We start from the raw sequence: 20,568 nt of genomic DNA, 5'->3' as shown, positions 1-20,568 counted from the left end.
ACAGATCCTCCTCACGTCACCTGGTAGGTGCGGCCTGCCAGGTAGGATGCAAATCCAAGAGTGTGCATAGACTTCTCCACCACTGAGAGGGTGGAGAAAATGATCTGATTGTTAGATCTCGCGGTTAGCTCTAGGAGGATGAGAACAGAGGAGAGAGTCAGCTTTAGCCATGCGGAGAGCCTCCATGACACAGAGAAGAGCAGTCTCGGTTGAGTGACCAGTCTTTAAGCCTGACTGGTTAGGGTCAAGAAGATCGTTCTGAGAGCGATAACGAGAAAGTTGATCAGAGACAGTACACTCAAGTGTTTTGGAAAGAAAAGATGTGAGATGAGTTCGAGTGTTGGTTTCTTGAAAAGGCGAGAAACTCGTGCCAGAGGGGGTGCAGCTGGTGGTCAGGGATGAGTTGATGAGGGAAGGGAGGAATGGGAGAAGGTCTCCAGAGATGGTCTGGAGAAGGCAGGAGGGGATGGGGCTGGGTGGCCAGACCTCACTAGTTGCAGGATGTCATCTGGAAAGAGAGGGGAGAAAGAGGTCAAGACGTAGGGTAGTTCTGTGTGTTTGAGACCAGTGGACTCAATAGGCTTAGTGAATGAGTAGCGGATGTCGTCAACCTTTTTGTCCGTGGTTGACAAAGTCGTCCGCAGAGGGAGGAGGAGGAGAGTTTCCTAGGGTTAGAGGTAAAGCTTTGAAATTTAGAGTGGTAGAAAGTGGCTTTAGCAGCAGATAGAGTAAGAGAAGGTAGAAAGGAGGGAGTGAAAGGATGATAGGTCCTCCGGAAGTTTCATTTTCGCTCAGCTGCCCGTAGCCCTGTTCCGTAAGCTTGCAATGAGTCACTCAGCCACGGAGTAGGAGGGGAGGGCCGAGCGGAAAGGGGACAGGGCGAGTCATAGGATGCGGAAATGGAGGAGAGTAGGGTCGAAGAGGCAGAATCAGGAGACAAGAGGGAGAAGGATTTAGCAGAAGGGAGCGGTGATGGGATAGAACAGGAGAGTGTAGTGGGAGAGAGAGAGCAAAGATTGTGACGGCACATGACCATCTGGATAGGAGCTGAGTGGTTAGGGTTGGTGGAAAGGGAGATAGAACAGGAAACTAAGTAGTGATCAGAGTCCTGGAAGGGGTGGGGGGTTGCAGTGAGATTAGTAGGTCCAGCAGCCTCTAGAAAAGTATAGGCTGAGATGAACTCTGCGTTCTTGACTGCAAATTGGCTGTTCCAAATGCTAACAGAGACCCGGAATTGCACATGGGTTGTGCACGCAGGGTACACTAAATTAGAAGGGTTGCAGCCAGGGGGTGGGGAGTGTCTGTAAAGCCTGCCGAGAGAGGTGCAAACAGGTATAGAAAACACACACATAGTTGACAAAGCTACAAAAGAGCAACATTAGAAAATCTAGGTAAGATACTCAAGTGAGAGTTGTGTGGCGCCTTCCTCAAACAACTTGGCAGAACTGTTTTTGTTTTGCCAACTGTCTTTGTTTTGTGACAAAACTGACCTGACCGCCGCTTACAGCTGCGACTGAGAAACCAGGGGCGACTGAAGCGCTAACACTGATTGCCTAGGAGAAGTGAAACCACTCCCCACCTAAACAGCCACTGATTGCCAAAGAAAGTCACACAGTTCCTGCCCCTTGATCCTGGTTGATGTGTCAACAACTATCTGAAAACGATGATCAGTCAGCAGTTCACACACCAAGTAGGCCACTGGGAAGACAGGCAGCACTTAGAGTAGATGGCCCTCGCTAGCAAAAAGACTACTAGCTAGCAAAAACTAGACCACATCAGATCAAGAAACAAAAATATATACATATAACTCCTGGAGATATCAGGAGTCCTCTGTCTATAGAATGAAGCACGATTGTAGTGAAGTCCTTCAGGGTCAATGACAAGCTTGAGGTTCTTGAAAGAGCGAAAACCCTTAAAGGGTCCAGCATCTTCATCAATGAGGATTTCTCTGAGGCAGTCCACCAAAGAAGAGAATAACTCATGCCAGCTATGAATGCTGCGGGAGAATGTGGGGACATAGCCTACCTGCGGTATGACAAACTGATTGTTCACCCTTCTCCCAAGGGCCTATGAGGAGTGACAGAAAGACACCATTGGGTTAGTAATCTCAGCCCCCCCCCCCACACACACACACACTGACTGAGTATCTGCTGGTTCATGCTCGTCCAATCAAATACTCTGAACCAAAGAAAGGTCTGTTGATTGCTCATACAGTATGAATAAATGCAGTTTAAGGAATACAGTTAATTAAATTTGTCGTCATACCATTTATGTATTAGCAATATCAGAGACTCATTTGAGGATGCAAAAGTCTCAATACATGGATTATACACTGAGTGTACAAAACATTAAGAACACCTGCTCTTTCCATAACAGACTGACCAGGGGAATCCCGGTGAAAGCTATGATCCTTTATTGATTTCACTTGTTAAATCCACTGCAATGTAGATGGAGGAGATGAGAGAGGTGAAAGGATTTGTGTTGTTGTCTAGAGACAATTGAGACATGTATTGAATGGGCAAGACAAAATATTTAAGTTCCTTTGAGCCGGGTATGGTAAGGTACATTTTAGGAGGTGCCAGATGGACTGGTATCGAGAATGGTCCACTTCCCAAAGGACATCCAGCCAACTTGACACAACTTTGGGAAGTATTTACCACAGTTACCATTTCGATAGATGCATGCATCAGTACCTAGGCTGATGATATCAGCAGCAGAAATGTATTTACAAGGATATGTTCACTGGCAGCTGGCTACTGTAGGAAAGTTATTGTAGCGATGTGCGCTGAGAGCCAGGAAGCAAGTTCAGGGAGTGAGTGTTTTAATAAAATGAACATAATACAAACCAAGAACCTTGAACAATGCATAGACATGAAACAGAAACAATGACACCTGGGGAAGGAACCAAAGGGAGTGCATATATATATATAGGGCAGGTGAGTCCAGGTGAGTCGGACGACGCGCAGGTGCGCGTAACGATGGTAACAGGTGTGCGCCATAACGAGCAGCCTGGTGACCTAGAGGCCAGAGAGGGAGCACACGTGACTGCACCCCCTTCCCTGACGCGTGGCTCCAGCTGCAGGACGCCGACAAAAATGACAATCCCAGGGAACAGGAGCGGACCGGTCACCTCTGCAGAGGCGCAGCCAATCCGGCTGAGACGCAGGAGCATGGCGAGCTAGAGCGCCGGAGAGAGAGCATATCTGACAGTACCCCCTCCCCAGCGCTGTCGGCTCCAGCCGCAGGACGCCAACCCAAGGGACGATCCCGGGGATCAGGAACAGACCGGTCACCCCCGCTGATGCGGACTGGTCACCCCCGCTGATGCGCAGGTGCGCGTAACGATGGCAAGAGGTGTACGCCATAACGAGCTGCCTGGTACCTAGAGGCCGGAGAGGGAGCACACGTGGCAGTTACAATCTAATGAAACATTTGTTACATTAAACAGGATCCTTTTAGCCCATATGTGTCATCCTATGAAGTGGACGTTATGTTGCGCACTCACTAGTCTGTCCCTCTCATTTTAGTAGATATATTTTGCCGTAATGATCTGGCAACATGCAACAAGGGATGTAGCCTACAGTCAGAGAGGGAAGATGGACACTGTTGATTGGCAGGTGAAAGTATGTCCAACGGGGTTGCAAGGTAAAAGTGTGACTGGGATATGGGATTAGGTCGGCTCCTTTCCTCCTTGCTTGGCAGAAATCTCAGAAAAGGTCAAATTGTGAACCCGCGACCCAAATTGATCACATAGAATTGAGTATTTTCGCTGTTATATTTTTCGTAGTTGGGTGTTATTCTACAAAGTTCTATCTAGCGCTGCAGTGAGTGGGAGGGCTCTGACAGATTTGCTAAAAAGTATGGATGACAGGAAGTTTGTGGGTGCAGTGTTGTTAGACTTTAGTGCTGCTTTTGATGTAATGGATCATGAACTGTTGCTAGGTAAACTCAAATGTTATGCTGCTCTATTCTGGATGGTAAGCTATCTATCCAGGAGAAGGCAAAAAGTATTATTTAGTGGTAGCTTTTCGAACAGTAAAGATTTACACTGGTGTTCCTCAAGTTAGCTGCCTAGACCCACTTCTTTACTAATGATTTACTGTACCCTCAGTAATGAATAAAGCAAGAGTGGTTATGTATCCTGATGACTCTACAATGTATAGCGCTGCATCAGCATATAATGAGTTCACAAATGTACTGAACAAAGAACTAAGGACAGTGTCTGAGTGGGTTAACGTTAACAAATTGGTGTTGACTATTTCTAAAACAAAATGTGTTGTATTTGGTACAAGATAAATGCTTGCTGGTGACCCTACAATTAAACTTGTTGATGGATGGGTAGCCTGTGGAAGCAGGTCATAAGACCAAACTACTTGGTGTCACATTGGACGCAGCTTTATCCTGGTTTGAACATATAGTTAACCTTGTAATCGAAATAGGTAGGGGCATTGCTATAACAAGAAAATGTTCTGAGTATGTAACATCCAGCACTCTTAATCAGGGAATTCTAGCTTTGGTTCTATCACACCTAGAGTACTGTCCAGTCATATGGTCATCTGCTGCAAAAAACCTAGCGCAAAACAGTGCTGCCTGATTAGCACTTCATTGCGCTAACCATATGAATATCTACCGAATGCATCTTAATCTCTCATGGCTTCCTGTTTTTTTTTTTTGGGGGGGGTAGTAATATTCAAGAAACCAATGTTTTTTTCTGCCCAACTAGTGTATACAAGTAACGAACATAACCACCACCAAACCAGATGGGCAAGTTAACCTTATACCCCCCAGACCAAGGACGAATCTCAAATCTAGAGTAATATTCAGAGCCATGACCGAATGGAATTCTTTACGAAGTCACATTTCTCAGGCAAAAAGTAAATCCAACTTCAAGAAAACAATTAAAAAATATCTACTGCGATCGACCACATGACTGGACAGATACTAATCCCACTGAATGTTAGATGTATTACCTCTAAGGTATTTTAATGCTCTTTAATGTCTACTTGTTAAGTGTTTGTAATGTCTTAAGGTAAAAGGTAATTGTTTCTAATGTCTTTATAGTGTTGAACCCCAGGAAGATTATCTGACATAATAGCGTCAGCTAATGGGGATCCTAAATAAAAATAAATTCCCAGATCTAAATGATATTCCTGGGAATACCAGGAACCTGGAAGAACTGCATGATTGGCGAATAAATATTGGTCATAAAATACCCCAGAGGATGTCTATTTGCGCATAGATAACTTTTTCAACCCTGTGACCTATTGACCTCTCACCTGTGTGGGTTTGTCCTCAGGGTCGTCTCCCGGTGAAGTGGATGGCTCCTGAGGCTCTCTTCGACCGTGTGTACACTCACCAGAGCGATGTGTAAGTACTGTAACTTGTTTTTACTCTCTCTCACACCCATGCAGTCCACTGGGCACAGACGTCAATTCAAAGTGTATTCCACATTGGGTTAACATAATTTTATTAAAAGCAGGAACTCAGCCTAGACTGTGTTCATTAAGGCAAGAAAAACAATTAAAACCGGGAGGGACTAGCTAGACCTGTACAATAAAAAAACTTTTATATTCGTTTTCAGTTGCAAAACACTTTAAAACATTTGTCATTGTGTGCCCTAATTAACACAACCCTGGCCTATACACTCACTGGCTGTAGCTCTGTAATGCAAATTGTTTTGCAGCAAGACCGAGGGGGTAAGAGGGTGGGATGGTGGTGGGGGCTCGGGTACAGGAGGTCAGTGAGGTGTTTTGATTGTGGTGGAGTTAGTGGGTGGGGGTGGTATTTTTGGGGGGGGTGGGTTGTGTACCGGCCGGTCTGTGGCAAAAGTGAAAGTTTCACGCTAGACTTGCAGCCAATGCTGTGTTACTAATCTGCCTGTCTTCAAAGCCTCTGGAAGGGGCCAGAGCCCACCCCCTGCCCTGCCCTGCTCGGAAGTCTCCCGTAGACCTCCTTCAAGTCTTTCACACATAACTGAATGCAACAATACCACCTCGCCCCCAACCTTCAAATTAGGCCTCCTCTCTCACCTTCTACCCATTCTGCACACACTCGTCTCTCAGTCTTGAGTCTTCATTCTTTGAACATGTGGCTCATCTTTTTCGGGGGCCTTTTCCATGAACAAAATAATCCCTATTTTCCCCCCTCTGTTTTTATTTTCATTCATCTCGAAAGTGAATGGCAGCAGACCCGTCTTTCCTCCTTTCCTCATCTCTTTCAAGGACTACTTGCTCTAAAAAAGGAAACCGAAGAACAAAAGAGTAGCCCCATCTGAATCACACTTTAAGCAAAAACTGATCCATAGCATGACATCAGATGAAATGAGTATATGATGTCTCTTTTGGATGAAGTAATACCCCCATGGTCTGATGTATGTGTTTTGATCTGCTTTTTACAATTCATATACATGCTGTTGTTTGTCAAGGAAAATGTTAGAGTGAAATGCCCAACCAGCTAACAGTGTGCACTGATTTGAGCCACAGAAGTATGCTATTCTGCATAAGCTTAATTTATTTAGGCTAGTTAGCAGACCAGTCTCACCCCCCATTCCCCTGTTGTATGCTACCTTAGTGTGTGTGTGAGAGAGACAGAGAGAGTGCTTGTGTGTATACCTACATGGGCCAATGGAATGATGAGAGGTGAGCGATGGATACAAAGTGCCATTGAATGGAGCAGAGGAGTATGTAAACAAACAGAAAGATATGGTGGGAGATAGGAGAGAACAAATTCAGGGCCAGTTATGTTAACAGATGGATGGAGAAATACCCGCAGGACTACATAAAAGAAAGGTGTGTCTGTGTCATGTCCTCTTTGGGTCATTAACGTAGGCTTGTAGCTCTGTGTATGTATGTGTGTGTGTGTGTGCCGCATTTCCTTGCGTGTGCTATAATACACTCTTTGTTGCTCCAAACACACACACTGCCATGATGAATGATTGTTTTGTTGAGATATGCCATACACTGAAAACAGACAACACTTCCAATATTTCCCCTAGGATCTTTCCCGCTGTTAAATTAATTTAGGGGAAACATTGATCTTGTGTATCACCGTATGTAGATACAGCATGCTATTGATGAATGTCAATATCAGGGTATTATTGATGCTTTAAATGAATGTTGTAATAATGACCGGACACTGTACAATACAGTGACAAAGTACAGTAGAAGTGAGCTAGCTATTAACACAGTCATCCATTACATAAATAGTAATCTATACTGTTAGCCTTGTTATCTCTGAGTGGGTGGTCCAGTTCACTGTTTGTTTTGGTGTGTCACTCTGACTAGTGACTGGACAATGGGGGCCAGTGTGACATTGTGACTGTCCAGTATTGGGACAAAGGGCATCTTTGATGCCAGCACTCACCAGCTGTAGGAGCGGGTCGGTGCCGCGGGGTGGTGCGGGCTACCGGAGGGAGGTCAGAAAGAGGGCATTGATAGCTACACCCTGCTACAGCACATCCAAGCTCATCACCAAAACCTCTCTGCAACTGGATCCTGGACTTCCTGATGTGCTGCCCCAGTTGGTGAGGGTAGGTAACAACACCTCTGCCACGGTGACCATCAACACGGGCGCCCCTCAGGGGTGTGTGCTTAAGGCGTCTGCATGCTTCCCAGCTGAAACAGTTCAGAAGAGTTTGTGCATATATTATGACAACATTTTGTTTGTCTTGGACTTCGGTGAGGAATTTTTTTCAGGCTGTTTGGTCACGCACATCTTTTTATTGGTGGCAAGCCAAAGCTCGGAGCCAAAGTCTAAGCCCCTTCGTTGGTAATTGGTCAACAGTAGATCTTTTTCAATAACGTCTTTGTTGTCATTCAACAAGAGACAACTTGTTTTCATGCACATTTTTTCATTAAGAAATACTGCACCAAACATCTTATTTAAATGTAAAATTACGCAACTAAGATCTCCTCTGCAAAAATGTCAAAATTAATGATCTTAGATTCATTCTGACTATTTTGAGGAAGTGTATATTGGCTACGGCATCTCAAAATAGACAAACCGTACTAATGCCGCGTTTTCCTTGTTGTTCGACCAAAGGTATTTTAAGGGAGTATGCAAGCATGCTGACACCTTTAGTCCTCCCCTGTACTCCCTGTTCAACCATGACTGCACGACTCCAACACCATCATTAAGTTTGCTGACGACACGAAAGTGGTGGACCTGATCAATGACGGCGATCAACAACGGCGATGAGACCGCATACAGGGAAGAGATCAGAGACTTGGCAGTGTGGTGCCAGGACAACAGTCTCTCCCTCAATGTCAGTAAGACCAAGGAGCTAATCGTGAACTACAAGAAAAAGAGGGGAAAGCACGTCCCCATCCACATCGACAGGGCTGTAGTGGAGCGGGTCAAGAGCTTCAAGTTCCTTGGCATCTACATCACATGCTCCACACACACCCGCACAGTCGTGAAGAGGGCACGACAGCGCGTCTTACCCCTCAAGAGGCTGAAAACGTTTGGTATGGGCCCTCCCGATTCTCAAAAAGTTCTACAGCTGCACCATTGAGAGCATCTTGACTGGCTGCATCACAGCTTGGTATGACAAATGAACCGCTCTCGACTGCAAAGCTCTACAGAGGGTGGTGCGGACGTCCCAGTACATCACTGTGGCCTAGCACCCTGCCACCCAGGACCTCTATATCAGGTGATGTCAGAGGAAGGCCCAAAAAATGTCACCAGCCAACCAAGCCATAGATTGTTCACTCTGCTACCGTCCGGCAAGCGGTACCAGAAGAGCATCAGTTCTCGGACCAACAGGCTCCGAGACAGCTTCTACCGCCAAGCCATAACACTGCTAAATAGTTAGTCCGGGTAACCATTTAATTATCTGCATTGGCCATATCTTGCACTGACTCTCTGCACACTCACAAGACTATATACAGTGCATTCGGAAAGTATTCAGTCCCATTCCCTTTTTCCATATTTTTTAAAAATTCGTTCTAAAATTCTAAATTCATTTTTTCCTCATCAATCTACACACAATACCCCATAATGGCAAAACAAAAACAGTTTTTTCGAAATGTTTGTAAATGTATTAAAAATTAAAAACACTATTCAGACCCTTTGCTATGAGACTCGAACTTGAGCTCAGGTGCATCCTGTTTCCATTGGTCATTCTTGAGATGTTGCTACAGCTTGATTGGAGTCCACCTTTGGTAAATTCAAATGATTGGACAAGATTTGGAAAGGCACACACCTGTCTATATAATGTCCCACAGATAATGCATGTTAGAGCAAAAACCAAGCCATGAGGTCAAAGGAATTGTCAGTAGAGCTCAGAGACAGGATTGTGTCAAGGCACAGATCTGGTGAAGGGTACCAAAACATTTATGCAGCATTGAAGGTCCCCAAGCACACAGGGGCCTTGGTCAGGGAGGTGACCAAGAACGCTATGGTCATCCTGACTGAGCTCCAGAGTTTGTCTGTCGAGATGGGAGAATCTTTCAGAAGGACAACCATCTCTGCAGCACTCCACCAATCAGGCCTTTATGGTAGAGTGGCCAGACGGAAGCCACTCCTCAGTAAAAGGCACATGACAGCTTGCTTGGCCACGTCATCACACAGTGAAATCATCAATGTGCGCAGCTGAACACTGCATGCTGGAAACACTCAATTTGTTAACCAATATTTGTTCAATATAAATACTGAACTTGTTTTTGCATGGATTCCACGATGCTGTTTGCTTTTAACAGCTAGTCCTGCTATTTCTTGTCCCGGAATGCCACTTAATAGCCTGTTTGACAGAGCTGCTAGCCATCAAGCTAACAAAGTTAGTCCCAGATGAGTTTTGCAATGGAGCCCTTTTGTCTGGAGAAATAAATGAACTGTTCCAGCCCTGTAGGAGCTGTATCTACTACGCTCTGTTTCGGTACAAACCGGATCACTCGGAGTTCCAATGCGGCAATTGTTTGCTTGCCGAGGATTATACGCTTGAGGTGGCTTCCTTGATTACTCAGATCGCCAGCCTACGTAAGAAACTGGAGAAAGCACAGAGTGGAATGTTAACCTCTTCTACGCCGGTGTCTGGATGGCGTTCGCGCTTGTTGGATGAATCTCCGCCTTGTCATTTGTCGTCATCCGACTGGCCGTTGTTGCCCGGAGATCCCCATCTGATAGCGGAGTCGAAGGAGCACACCAAGAGGAGCATGGCAATCAACGATGGTCGCATGTCACGAGCCGTGGAAGCTGAAGACAGTAGCCAATCGCAAAGCAGTCTACACTCCCAACGAGAGGCCTGGAGCGGATACAAACAACGAATAGTTTTGCCGTCTTGGAGCCTGATTTTGCTGCACCTTCATCACTGGGGGTTCCCAGCGCTGGGGATATCCGAATCCTGTGAAGAGTGGGCGGATTTCCTCATCCTTCTCACCAGCCGTGATTTTGGGCAGCTCCATGGTAAGAAATGGGACCGTTTCTGGTGCAAAAACAATGTCCTATCCCGGAGCTCAAGTAAATTACATTACTAAGCTACTCCCGAATGTACTACAACAGGACATGGAAATCGATTCCATTGTAGTCCATGTGGGTTTTAATTACATTATGAAGGGTAGCTAATGACATTATAAAGAGCTGATTGACTATCTACTAGACACTAATAAAATACCCATCATATCTGGCTCTGCTTCGTGGCATTGAACGCTTTAGCTTTAGCGTTCAATTTTCTTTCTCTTCACAACTGGCTACATGATTGCAGCTCAATTTGTGTAACTTTTGTTGACAATTTCAATACCTTTTTGAAACAAACACGTTTTATGAGGATAGGATCCACCCAAATTGCCCAATTGTGCACCGCCCTATGGGACTCCCAATCACAGCCAGTTGTGATACAGCCTGGAATCAAACCAGGGTCTGTAGTGACGCCTCTAGCACTGAGATGCAGTGCCTTAGACCACTGCTCCACTCGGGAGCCCACATTAACATATGTATCTTAAGAAACAGGGTTCATGAAATCAATGATTTGCTAGTAACTGATGACATTCATATCTCTGAAAGTCACTTAGATAATACTGTTGATGATACAATACAAGGTTATAACATTTACAGAAAAGGCAGAAATGCCAATGGTGGATGTGTTGCTGTTTATATTCAGAACCACATTCCTATAAAGCTTAGAGAGGATGTCATGTTAAATAGTCATATGGCTACAGGTTCATCTGCCTCACCTAAAACCCATTCTTGTGGGAAGCTGCTATAGACCACCATGTGCTAACAGTCAGTATCTGGATAATACGTGTGAAATGCTTAAAAATGTATGTGATATCAACAGAGAGGTATATTTTCTGGGTGATTTAAATATTGACAGGCTTTCATCAAGCTGCCTACTCAAGAAAAAGCTTCAAACTGTAACCGGTGCCTGCAACCTGGTTCATGTTATCAGTCAGGTTAGTTACAAACAGCACAGGAATGAAATCATCAACATGTATTGATCACATCTTTACTAATGTTGCAGAAATGAGCTTCAAACCAGTATCCAGATCCATCAGATGTAGTGATCACAATATAGTAGCCATATCTAGGAAAACCAAAGTTCCAAAGGCTGTTCCTAATATAGTGTATAAGAGGTCATACAAGAAGGTTTGTAGTTATTCCTATGTTGTTGATGTAAAGAATATTTGGTCCATGGTGTGTAATGAGGAGCAAACAGATGCTGCACTTGACACATTTATGAAATTGCTTATTCCAGTTACTAATAAACATGCACCCATTAAGAAAATGACTGTAAAAACTTAAATCCCTGTGGAATTGTAAAAATTGTATGGTTGAGAAGGATGAGGCAAAAGGAATGGCAAATAAGTCAAGCTGCACAACCGATTGGCAAACGTATTGCAAATTAAGAAACCATGTGACTAAACTGAATAAAAAGAAGAAGAGACTACACGATGAAACAAAGTTAAGTGACATAAAGAATGATAGTAAACGGCTTTGGTGGACCTTAACTTACATTTTGGGAAAAAAGGCAAACTCGGCTCCATCATTCATTGAATCAGATGGCTCATTTATCACAATCATTTTTTCATTGCCAAGAATTTTGCACGCCCAATTTTTCAGTTTTTGATTTGTTAAAAAAGTTTGAAATATCCAATAAATGTCGTTCCACTTCATGATTGTGTCCCACTTGTGGTTGATTCTTCACAAAAAAATACAGTTTTATATCTTTATGTTTGAAGCCTGAAATGTGGCAAAAGGTCGCAAAGTTCAAGGGGGCCGAATACTTTCGCAAGGCACTGTACGTCTGCGTTGTCGTGACCACTCTTTCCTGTGGATTTCTGAACATAACGCAACAAACAAACGTCTGTATTTTGGGTATAAAAATAATCTTTATGGAACAAAAGGAACATTTGTTGTGTAACTGGGAGTCTCGTGAGTGAAAACATCCGAAGATCAAAGGTAAATTATTTTTTTGATTGCTTTTCTGATTTTTGTGACCTAGCTACTTAATGCTTAGTGTACATAATGTTATGTTATGCTATCGATAAACTTACACAAACGCTTGGATTGCTTTCGCTGTATATAGTTCCTCTTGTGATACTATTTGTATGTTTCCTATTTTCTTATTTTTAAGTCTGCATCGTTGTGAAGGGCTCGTAAGCAAGAATTTCACAGTAAAGTTGTATTCGGTGCATGTGTCCAATACAATTACATTTGATTTGTTCCCCACCACCTCTACACAAAACATCCGTTTGTCAAACTGAGTACATCTAAATTATTGCTAGGTGAGAACTTTAATAGGTGATGTTTAGCATTTTAATTAATGGAATCAATGTAATGACAGCAGCTGTGGGTTCTTTAAACAGTTACCCTTCAACCCTTTGGTTCTCTTAGCAGTACTTGTGGAAATCTTGTGAGGAAAAAATATATTATAATAATAAGTCTCATACTTTCATCGCTATCAATTTACATACTTGTATGTATGTATGTATGTATCAATGGATATATAACAACATAATAGTGATGAAATCAATCATGTTGAATATGTGTGTATTAGAGTTCTCATCTGGCCTGAAAATTGAAGCCTGGTCTGACCCAGACCCGATGAGCTGAAGCCCGAGCCCAGGCAAGAAATGTAATGCCAGATTTATAGACCAAGTTGCTATTTTGCTAAAGTTAACCAGAAGGTTATTCACTTACACTGGTGTTGACAACAATGTGGCAGAGACATCATCAAGCGGAGTGAGGAGAGGGGGAAAAGCCCTAATCAACTGTTATATGTAGACTCAGAGTTTATAAAACATCCATATATATTTTCAGAAATTAGACTGATGCTGCTTCTGTTGCCTGGTTAAGTGTTTGTTTGATTCCGTGAGCTCCAACTGCCTCAGACAACCACAACCACATGTAAGCTACACTATATATACAAACGCATGTGGACACGTCAGCACAAGCAACGTCATCAAAGGTCCGTTCGTCGGGAGCGTCATGTAATGGATTTCCATGGCCGAGCAGCCGCACACAAGCCTTAGATCACTATGTGCAATGCCAAGCGATGGCTGGAGTGGTGTAAAGCTCCCTCCCATTGGACTCTGGAGCAGTGGAAATGCGTTCTCTGAAGTGGTGAATCACGCTTCACCATCTGGCTGTCCAGCAGAGGAATCTGAGTTTGGTGGATGCCAGGAGAACGCTACCTGCCCGAATGCGTAGTGCCACCTGTAAAGTTTGGTGGATGAGGAATAATGAGGAATAATGGTCTGTGGCGGTTTTTCATGATTTGGGCCTAGGCCGTTTAGTTCCAATGAAGGGAAATCAAAACGCTACCACATACAATGACATTCTAGACGTTTCTGTGCTTCCAACTTTGTGGAAACAGTTTGGAGAAGGCCCTTTCCTGTTGACAATGGGATGAATTTGGGATGAATTGGAACGCTGACTGTGAGCCAGGCCTAATCGCCCAACCTCACTAATGCTTTTGTGGTTGAATGGAAGCAAGTCCACACAGCAAGTCCCCACAGCAACGTGTAGTGGAAAGCCTTCCCAGAAGAGTGGAGGCTGTTATAGAAGCAAAGGAGGGACCAACTCCATATTAATGCCCATATTAATATTAATGCCCATGATTTTGGAATGAGATGTTTGAATAAAATGTATGTTGAATAAAGCAATTTCACGAATTCCACTGTTTTTACACTTTGCCATGTTGTAGTAAAGATTTTAGTAATGGTTTTCATTAGAATAGATTCTGTGATTTAAAAACAAAAAATTATTCAGCATTGTTTTACGCTGTTCCAAACAAACATATTTTTTTGTTTTTATAATAGGCCCAGCTTTTACACACTCTCTGTCTTCTTGATCGCTTTCTTCCTATTATTATCATCATCATTATAATAATACTATGCTAATATCATCATCAGTAGGCTTAGTTTTTTAAATGAAATAACAAAGGGAGACTTGAATAATTCAACAGGTAAACTGCAACGTCAGCAATTGTAGGAATGCGACTGTGTTTAATCTTTGTAGTCTAATAAAACCTTTTTTTTCATTAGAACAGACTCTGGGATTTCTTATAATTTGTTAGGTGCTGTTTACACTGTTCCAAACAGTCAGAAAACACACACTTTTAATCTAACACCTGTTTGGCAGTGGCACACACAGCACTCGGTTTACCCACTTTCTCCTTCTTCGTCTTCTTCTTAAGATTATTATAATTGGTATTATTATTATTAAGTACTATAGTAGCCTATATAAGTATGAGTCATTCAGTCATGCCTTTAAATACACTCAAGCTTTTTATTTTTAAAATGAAATGTTCTGGATAATTAGGCTATGGCCTGTGTATTAAGACAACAATAATTAAATAATAAATAAATACATGTTCTGGATATTATTAGCTATTGGCCTAACAGCATAGCAGGGAAGGCACATTTAGCGAATAGGGAATGTTTTTGCAGTCTCAACAAATGAGGGATTTCGGTAACATAACTTTTCAGTCAGAGAAACAAGCAAGAAACAAATGAATAACTAATTAGATAGCAGCTTCATCCCAACGGACAACACAATACATCTTGTACTTTCTCCTGCAGCTGACGGAGGAGAGAGAGAGAGAGGGCTGCCATTCACACAGGCACGCACTGTAAAAAAAAAATTATATATATAGGCCATGAAAATTTTTTTGAAAACACAGGCCCGGCCCGAACCCGTTGGGCCCCATCAGGTTCGGGCTGAAATTGAGAACTGGTGTGTGTGTGTTTTTCTTCCCAGCTGGTCATTTGGGGTGCTAATGTGGGAGATCTTCACCCTGGGGGGTTCTCCGTACCCCGGCATCCCCGTAGAAGAGCTCTTCAAGCTGCTGAAAGAGGGCCATCGCATGGACAAGCCTGGCAACTGCACCAACGAGCTGTATGATACCATCTTTATCTTTTTTTAAATCTCAAACACACACATATGCATGCACGCAGGCAGGAGCACAAGCACGAATGTGTGCATTCACGCAGGCAGGCACACACGCACACAAACACACATAAACCTTATTGGAGTCCCCACCCTCACCCCATCTCCATCAGATCAATGACCCTACACATCTGGCCTGGGTCTGTATCAATGTCCTCATTCACAATGGGGCCTGTCCAGTCACACAGAAAACAATGTTGCGGCCTACACCGGTACTGTAGGGCCTAATGTTCTCACACTGTACTGGAAACAGTGAAGCCCACAGTAGAGACAGACAGACAGACCTAGGATAGGATTGGCATTGGCGTCCATCAGTCTTGAACGTTAAAGAGTACAGAGAAATAGAACCTGCATAGCTCTGTGTTTGGATTGTCTGGTTCATATCTGGACACTTAGGCTCAGAGAAATCAGTCTTAATCATCTCACCCACTTTGACAGTGTTTTAGAGAAGAACAGCAGTCTGTTTAATGGGTGACAAGGAATGTACTTTGGAAATATATAATACAGGACTTTTTCTCTCTCTCTCTCTCTCTCTCTCTCTCTCTCTCTCAGGTACATGATGATGAAAGACTGTTGGCATGCCATTTCCTCCCATCGGCCCACCTTCAAGCAGTTGGTGGAGGATCTAGACCGTATCCTGACCCTGGTCACCAATGAGGTGAGGGCACAAACCAGAGTCATTCCGCTTAACATCACACCTGAAATTTTGTCAGCCGGTCTCATGGTAATTGACTGTTAAACCTCTTTGGGCTGCAATCCCGGGATGATATGACAACAGCCAGTGAAAGTTCAGGGCGACAAACTCAAAACAACAGAAATCTCATAATTAAAATGTTAATCCCACCACAGTGTCCAATTTCAAATATGCTCTTCAGCGAAAGCACCACAAACGATTATGTTAGGTTACCACCAAGCCACAATAAATACAGCCATTTTTCAAACCAAAGAGAGGAGTCACAAAAAGCACAAATAGAAATAAAATTAATCACTAACCTTTGATGATCTTCATCAGATGACACTCATAGGACTTCATGTTACACAATACATGTGTGTTCTGTTTGATAACATTCATATTTATATCAAAAAATCTGAGTTTACATTGGCGCGTTACGTTCACTAGTTCCAAAAACATCCAGTGATTTTGCATAGACACATTGATTCAACAGAAATACTCATCATAAATGTAGATGATAATACAAGTTATAAACATGGAATTATAGATATACGTCTCCTTAATGCAACCGCTGTGTCAGATTTTAAAAAAACTTTTCGGAAAAAGCAAACCATGCAATAATCTGTGACGGCGCTCAGAAATATAATACAATTAGCCACCATTTTGGAGTCAACAGAAATTACATGATAAATATTCCCTTACATTTGATGATCTTCATCAGAATGCACTCCCAGGAATCCCAGGTCCACAATAAATGCTTAATTTGTTCGATAATGTCCGTTATTGATGTCCAATTAGCTACTTTTGTTTGCGCGTTTGGTACACCTATCCAAACGCTAGTGCTGGTCGACCATTTCTTCGGACAAAAACTTCAAAAATGTATATTACAGGTCGAAGAAACATTTCAAACTAAGTACAGAATCAATCATTAGGATGTTTTTATCATACATCTTCAATAAAGTTCCAACCAGAGAATTCCTCTGTGTCTTGAGGAGCAACAGAACGCAGGAAGATATCATGTGGTATGCGCGTGACCGGGAAATGTCTCTCTGCCAGTAAGCTGACTCATTCCCCTCTTATTCAGTCCCGCAACACAGTAGAAGCACAGTAGAATCTTCATTCATATCCCAATGTGATTTCAATAGGGAATGGGTTGAAAATATACCAACCTCAGATTTCTCACTTCCTGTTTGGATTTCTTCTCAGGTTTCTGCCTGCCATATGAGTTCTGTTATACTCACAGACATCATTCAAACAGTTTTAGAAACTTCAGTGTGTCTTCTATCCAACACTAATAATAATATGCATATATTAGCAACTGCGACTGAGGAGCAGGCCATTTACTCTGGGCATCTCTGGGCACCTTTCATCCAAGCTACTCAATAGTGCCCTTGCAGCCATAAGAAGTTAATGAACATGAACACATTTAGCATCTCCGGCTATCGTACTGCTTTCGGGGTAGGGTAAATTCTATGCACTTGAATAGCAGATGGAGGACTCTTTTGTTGCGATTCATTTTCATACTAGCCAGGTAGGCTACTCCAGTTGTAAAGCGACGCAAGGTGCTTAATATTAGAAAAGTTGAGAAAAAAATATAGTAGGCCTAATCTATGGAAACCTGATGGGAGCCTCGTCTTTTTAATAGAGGCCATCACAACTGTTGCATAGCCTATATAAATGTTGCGCAACATGGGCTTATAGGAACACTTGTTTCATTCCATGCATCAACCAGCTATGAGAAGCTGGCTCTCCTATTTTGCTCTAATTCTGAATGCCAGAGCTCTCAGAAGTGTTTTATTTGATTTTCTATTGCATTTGCATTGATGTTAGAATGATTAGTGGAACAATAGACGCTGAGTACTTACCATAAGCGACTGACCCTTAGCAAATTTGATAGGCTATTAATGACCATCAGTGGCATCAGAGAGCAGTTTTGGAGAAGTCTAGTTACCGTGACTGTCAAGTGGAATTTGACTGCTGTCATGACAAGTGACTGCCGGTGTGGCGGTAATGCGGTTACTGTAACAGCCCGAGTTCACAGTCACCTACAATCTGAAGTCTGAGAAATTCACTTGCTTCACTTCAGAATGTATTCAGGCTTTTTCCACATATTACTGTTTGGTTTGCTTTGTCATTATGGGCTATTGTGTGTAGATTGATGAGAGGGAAAAACAATTTAATCAATTTTAGGATAAGGCTGCAACATAACAAAAAGTCGGAATACTTTCCGAAGGCAATGCACGTACAGGGTTGGGGTCAATTCCCTTTCAATTCAGGAAGTAAACAGAAATTCCAATAAATATAATTAGCATTGAGGAAAAAATGGAATTGGAATTTAAGTTTACTTCCTGAATTGACAGAATTTAAATGGAATTGACCCCAACCCTGCTGACCTCGTATCCATGGAAGTTCTCGGGCACTGAAGTATGACGTAAAAGCATGTCAGGCTACTCCAAAAGCTTGGAAAAAGATGAACACGATACAGGCTCACAGACACTCCAATTGGGGGCAAGCAAAGTTGAACAACACTTTTTTTTAACAAGAATGTTCAAAAAGCATTAGAAGGAACCTGCGTTGGCTGACACATGACCTTTACAGTGACCAGAATATGGCTGGTTGATGCAAACCAGGCCATGGCCCACTGATGTTGCCCAATCATAGAGAGCTACTCCGAGCTATTCCTCGCCTCGGAATAATGGTTTGTGTTTCTTTCCGTTCCCCTCCTGTCGTGTGTGATATCCGTACACGGGTCTGAAGAGGGGCTGTGGATGGAAATCTGTCAGGGCTCATCTGGCCTCAGACCGGGACTCCATAGATAATGCCAAAAGCCCCAACTTCAAGGTTTCAGTTTGAACTTTTGAAATGTAATAAAGCGCCCCTTTTTCCCCTCCCCAAACCACTGGCATATGTGGAGCTCTTTAGTAATGTGAGATGCCTTGTGTTGAGCTGAGAAAATGGAAGCCAGCACTCTTTTTATGAAGAAAGCTCAAACCCCAAGAACACTTCTAAGGAGAGAGGAGGGTGCAGGGCTAAAGACAAAATGACTGGTTTAAGTCGAAAAAGCCCCAAAATGAATACAGAAAAAATATTTTTGTTTTTTAGATTTTCCTTGTTTTTTGGGTGAGCGCTGAAGGTTGCCAGACTACGTTCAGCCACATTCCAATTTCAGATGTCAGGTTTGTTTGGATTGTGCTGGGGAGTGACGTTAAGCGGAGCGGTATAAATGTAGCCCTCTCTTTTAGTTTGAACGGTCTCTCTCTCTCTCTCTCTGGTCTGTCTTTCACTCCCTCTCTCTCTCTCTCTCTCTCTATTTCTTGCCCCTCCTCTCTTAGTTTGAACTCTCTCTCTGGTCTCTTTCTCTCTCTCCCTCTCTTTGGTTTCTCTCTCTCACTGGTCTCCCCCTCTCGCTCTTTCCCTCCCTCTCTCTCTTGTTCTCTCTCACTCTTTTGTTCCTTCTCTCTCTCTCTGGGTGCTCTGCCTTGCCCGCCCAGACACGTTGAACCACTTTATACTGAGACTAGCAGCAACCGGGTCAGCATTGTTCGATGTGAACCGTGCTGGAAAGTTCCCCTCGCTCCAGCACGCACCATTTATTAAGTATTATTTGTGCAAATATTCTTATACGGATCCGATTTAAGATTATTTTCTCTCCTGGTGCCGCAAACATTTTTTATGAATCTGTCCAACGTGATTTAGGAATAGTTTATGGTTTACATAATAGTTTATAGTTCTCTCACTTTCTCTTCTCTTTCTCTCCTCTCTAAACCTGTGAATGTTATAGTTGTTTCACCCCCTTCTTCCCTCTTACCCTGTCTATGTGTCCTGTAGGAGTATCTGGACCTGTGTGCCCCAGCGGAGCAGTATTCTCCCAGCTTCCAGGACACACGCAGTTCCTGTTCCTCCGGTGACGACTCTGTGTTCTCCCATGACCCCTTACCAGAAGAGCCCTGCCTCTCAAAGTACCAGCACATCAATGGGGGCGTCAAAACATGAGGCCTCCCCTCCTCAATCCCTCCATCGAGCCTGACCTGCCACTCACCCTTACAACCCCCCCCAAAAGAGACACTTCCATAGAGAGAAACTGAGATATACCCCCACAACTAACCCCTCAAACCACAAACCTCCTGCCCCCCAAACCCCCTCTGGCTCCCAATGGACTTTATTTTTTATTTTTTTATTTCACCTTTATTCAACCGGGCAGGCCAGTTGAGAACAAGTTCTCATTTACAACTGCGACCTGGCCAAGATGAAGCAAAGCAGTGCGACAAAAACAAACAACACAGAGTTACACATAAACAAACGTACAGTCAATAACACAGTAGAAAAAAATCCATGTACAGTGTGTGCAAAGACAGAGTGTGCAAAGGACTAACGGACTGGATGGGACTGGGCCGGTGTTCATACCCATTTTCAAGGTCTTAAGGAGAGGACAGGGACCCCCTTTCTTGCCGTTTTGTTATTTGTTCGGTTGTCTTCCACAAGAGTTTGGAATTTACAACTTGTGCCTTCCA

The 20,568-nt window shown here is 43.3% G+C and overlaps 1 protein-coding gene across 7 annotated transcripts in view; it reads left to right on the top strand.

The window, feature by feature from the left end:
- The window catches only part of LOC112252740 (fibroblast growth factor receptor 2), a 104,479-nt gene extending 84,366 nt beyond the window's left edge, over positions 1-20,113 (top strand). For all 7 annotated transcript variants that reach the window (XM_024424253.2, XM_024424251.2, XM_024424250.2 and 4 more), the window contains 4 exons: positions 5,297-5,367; positions 15,196-15,333; positions 15,937-16,042; positions 19,886-20,113. In XM_024424253.2, the coding sequence (XP_024280021.1) occupies positions 5,297-5,367; positions 15,196-15,333; positions 15,937-16,042; positions 19,886-20,050 (480 nt within the window). In that variant the 3' untranslated portion in view covers positions 20,051-20,113. The remainder of the gene's footprint in view (positions 1-5,296; positions 5,368-15,195; positions 15,334-15,936; positions 16,043-19,885) is intronic.
- The last annotated feature ends 455 nt before the right edge of the window (positions 20,114-20,568 follow it).

The sequence above is a fragment of the Oncorhynchus tshawytscha genome, linkage group LG06 (assembly GCF_018296145.1).
Source record: "Oncorhynchus tshawytscha isolate Ot180627B linkage group LG06, Otsh_v2.0, whole genome shotgun sequence".
NCBI lineage: Eukaryota > Metazoa > Chordata > Actinopteri > Salmoniformes > Salmonidae > Oncorhynchus > Oncorhynchus tshawytscha.
The sequence above is the reverse complement of the archived record's forward strand: the minus strand, read 5'-3'. Positions and strand labels throughout refer to the sequence as shown.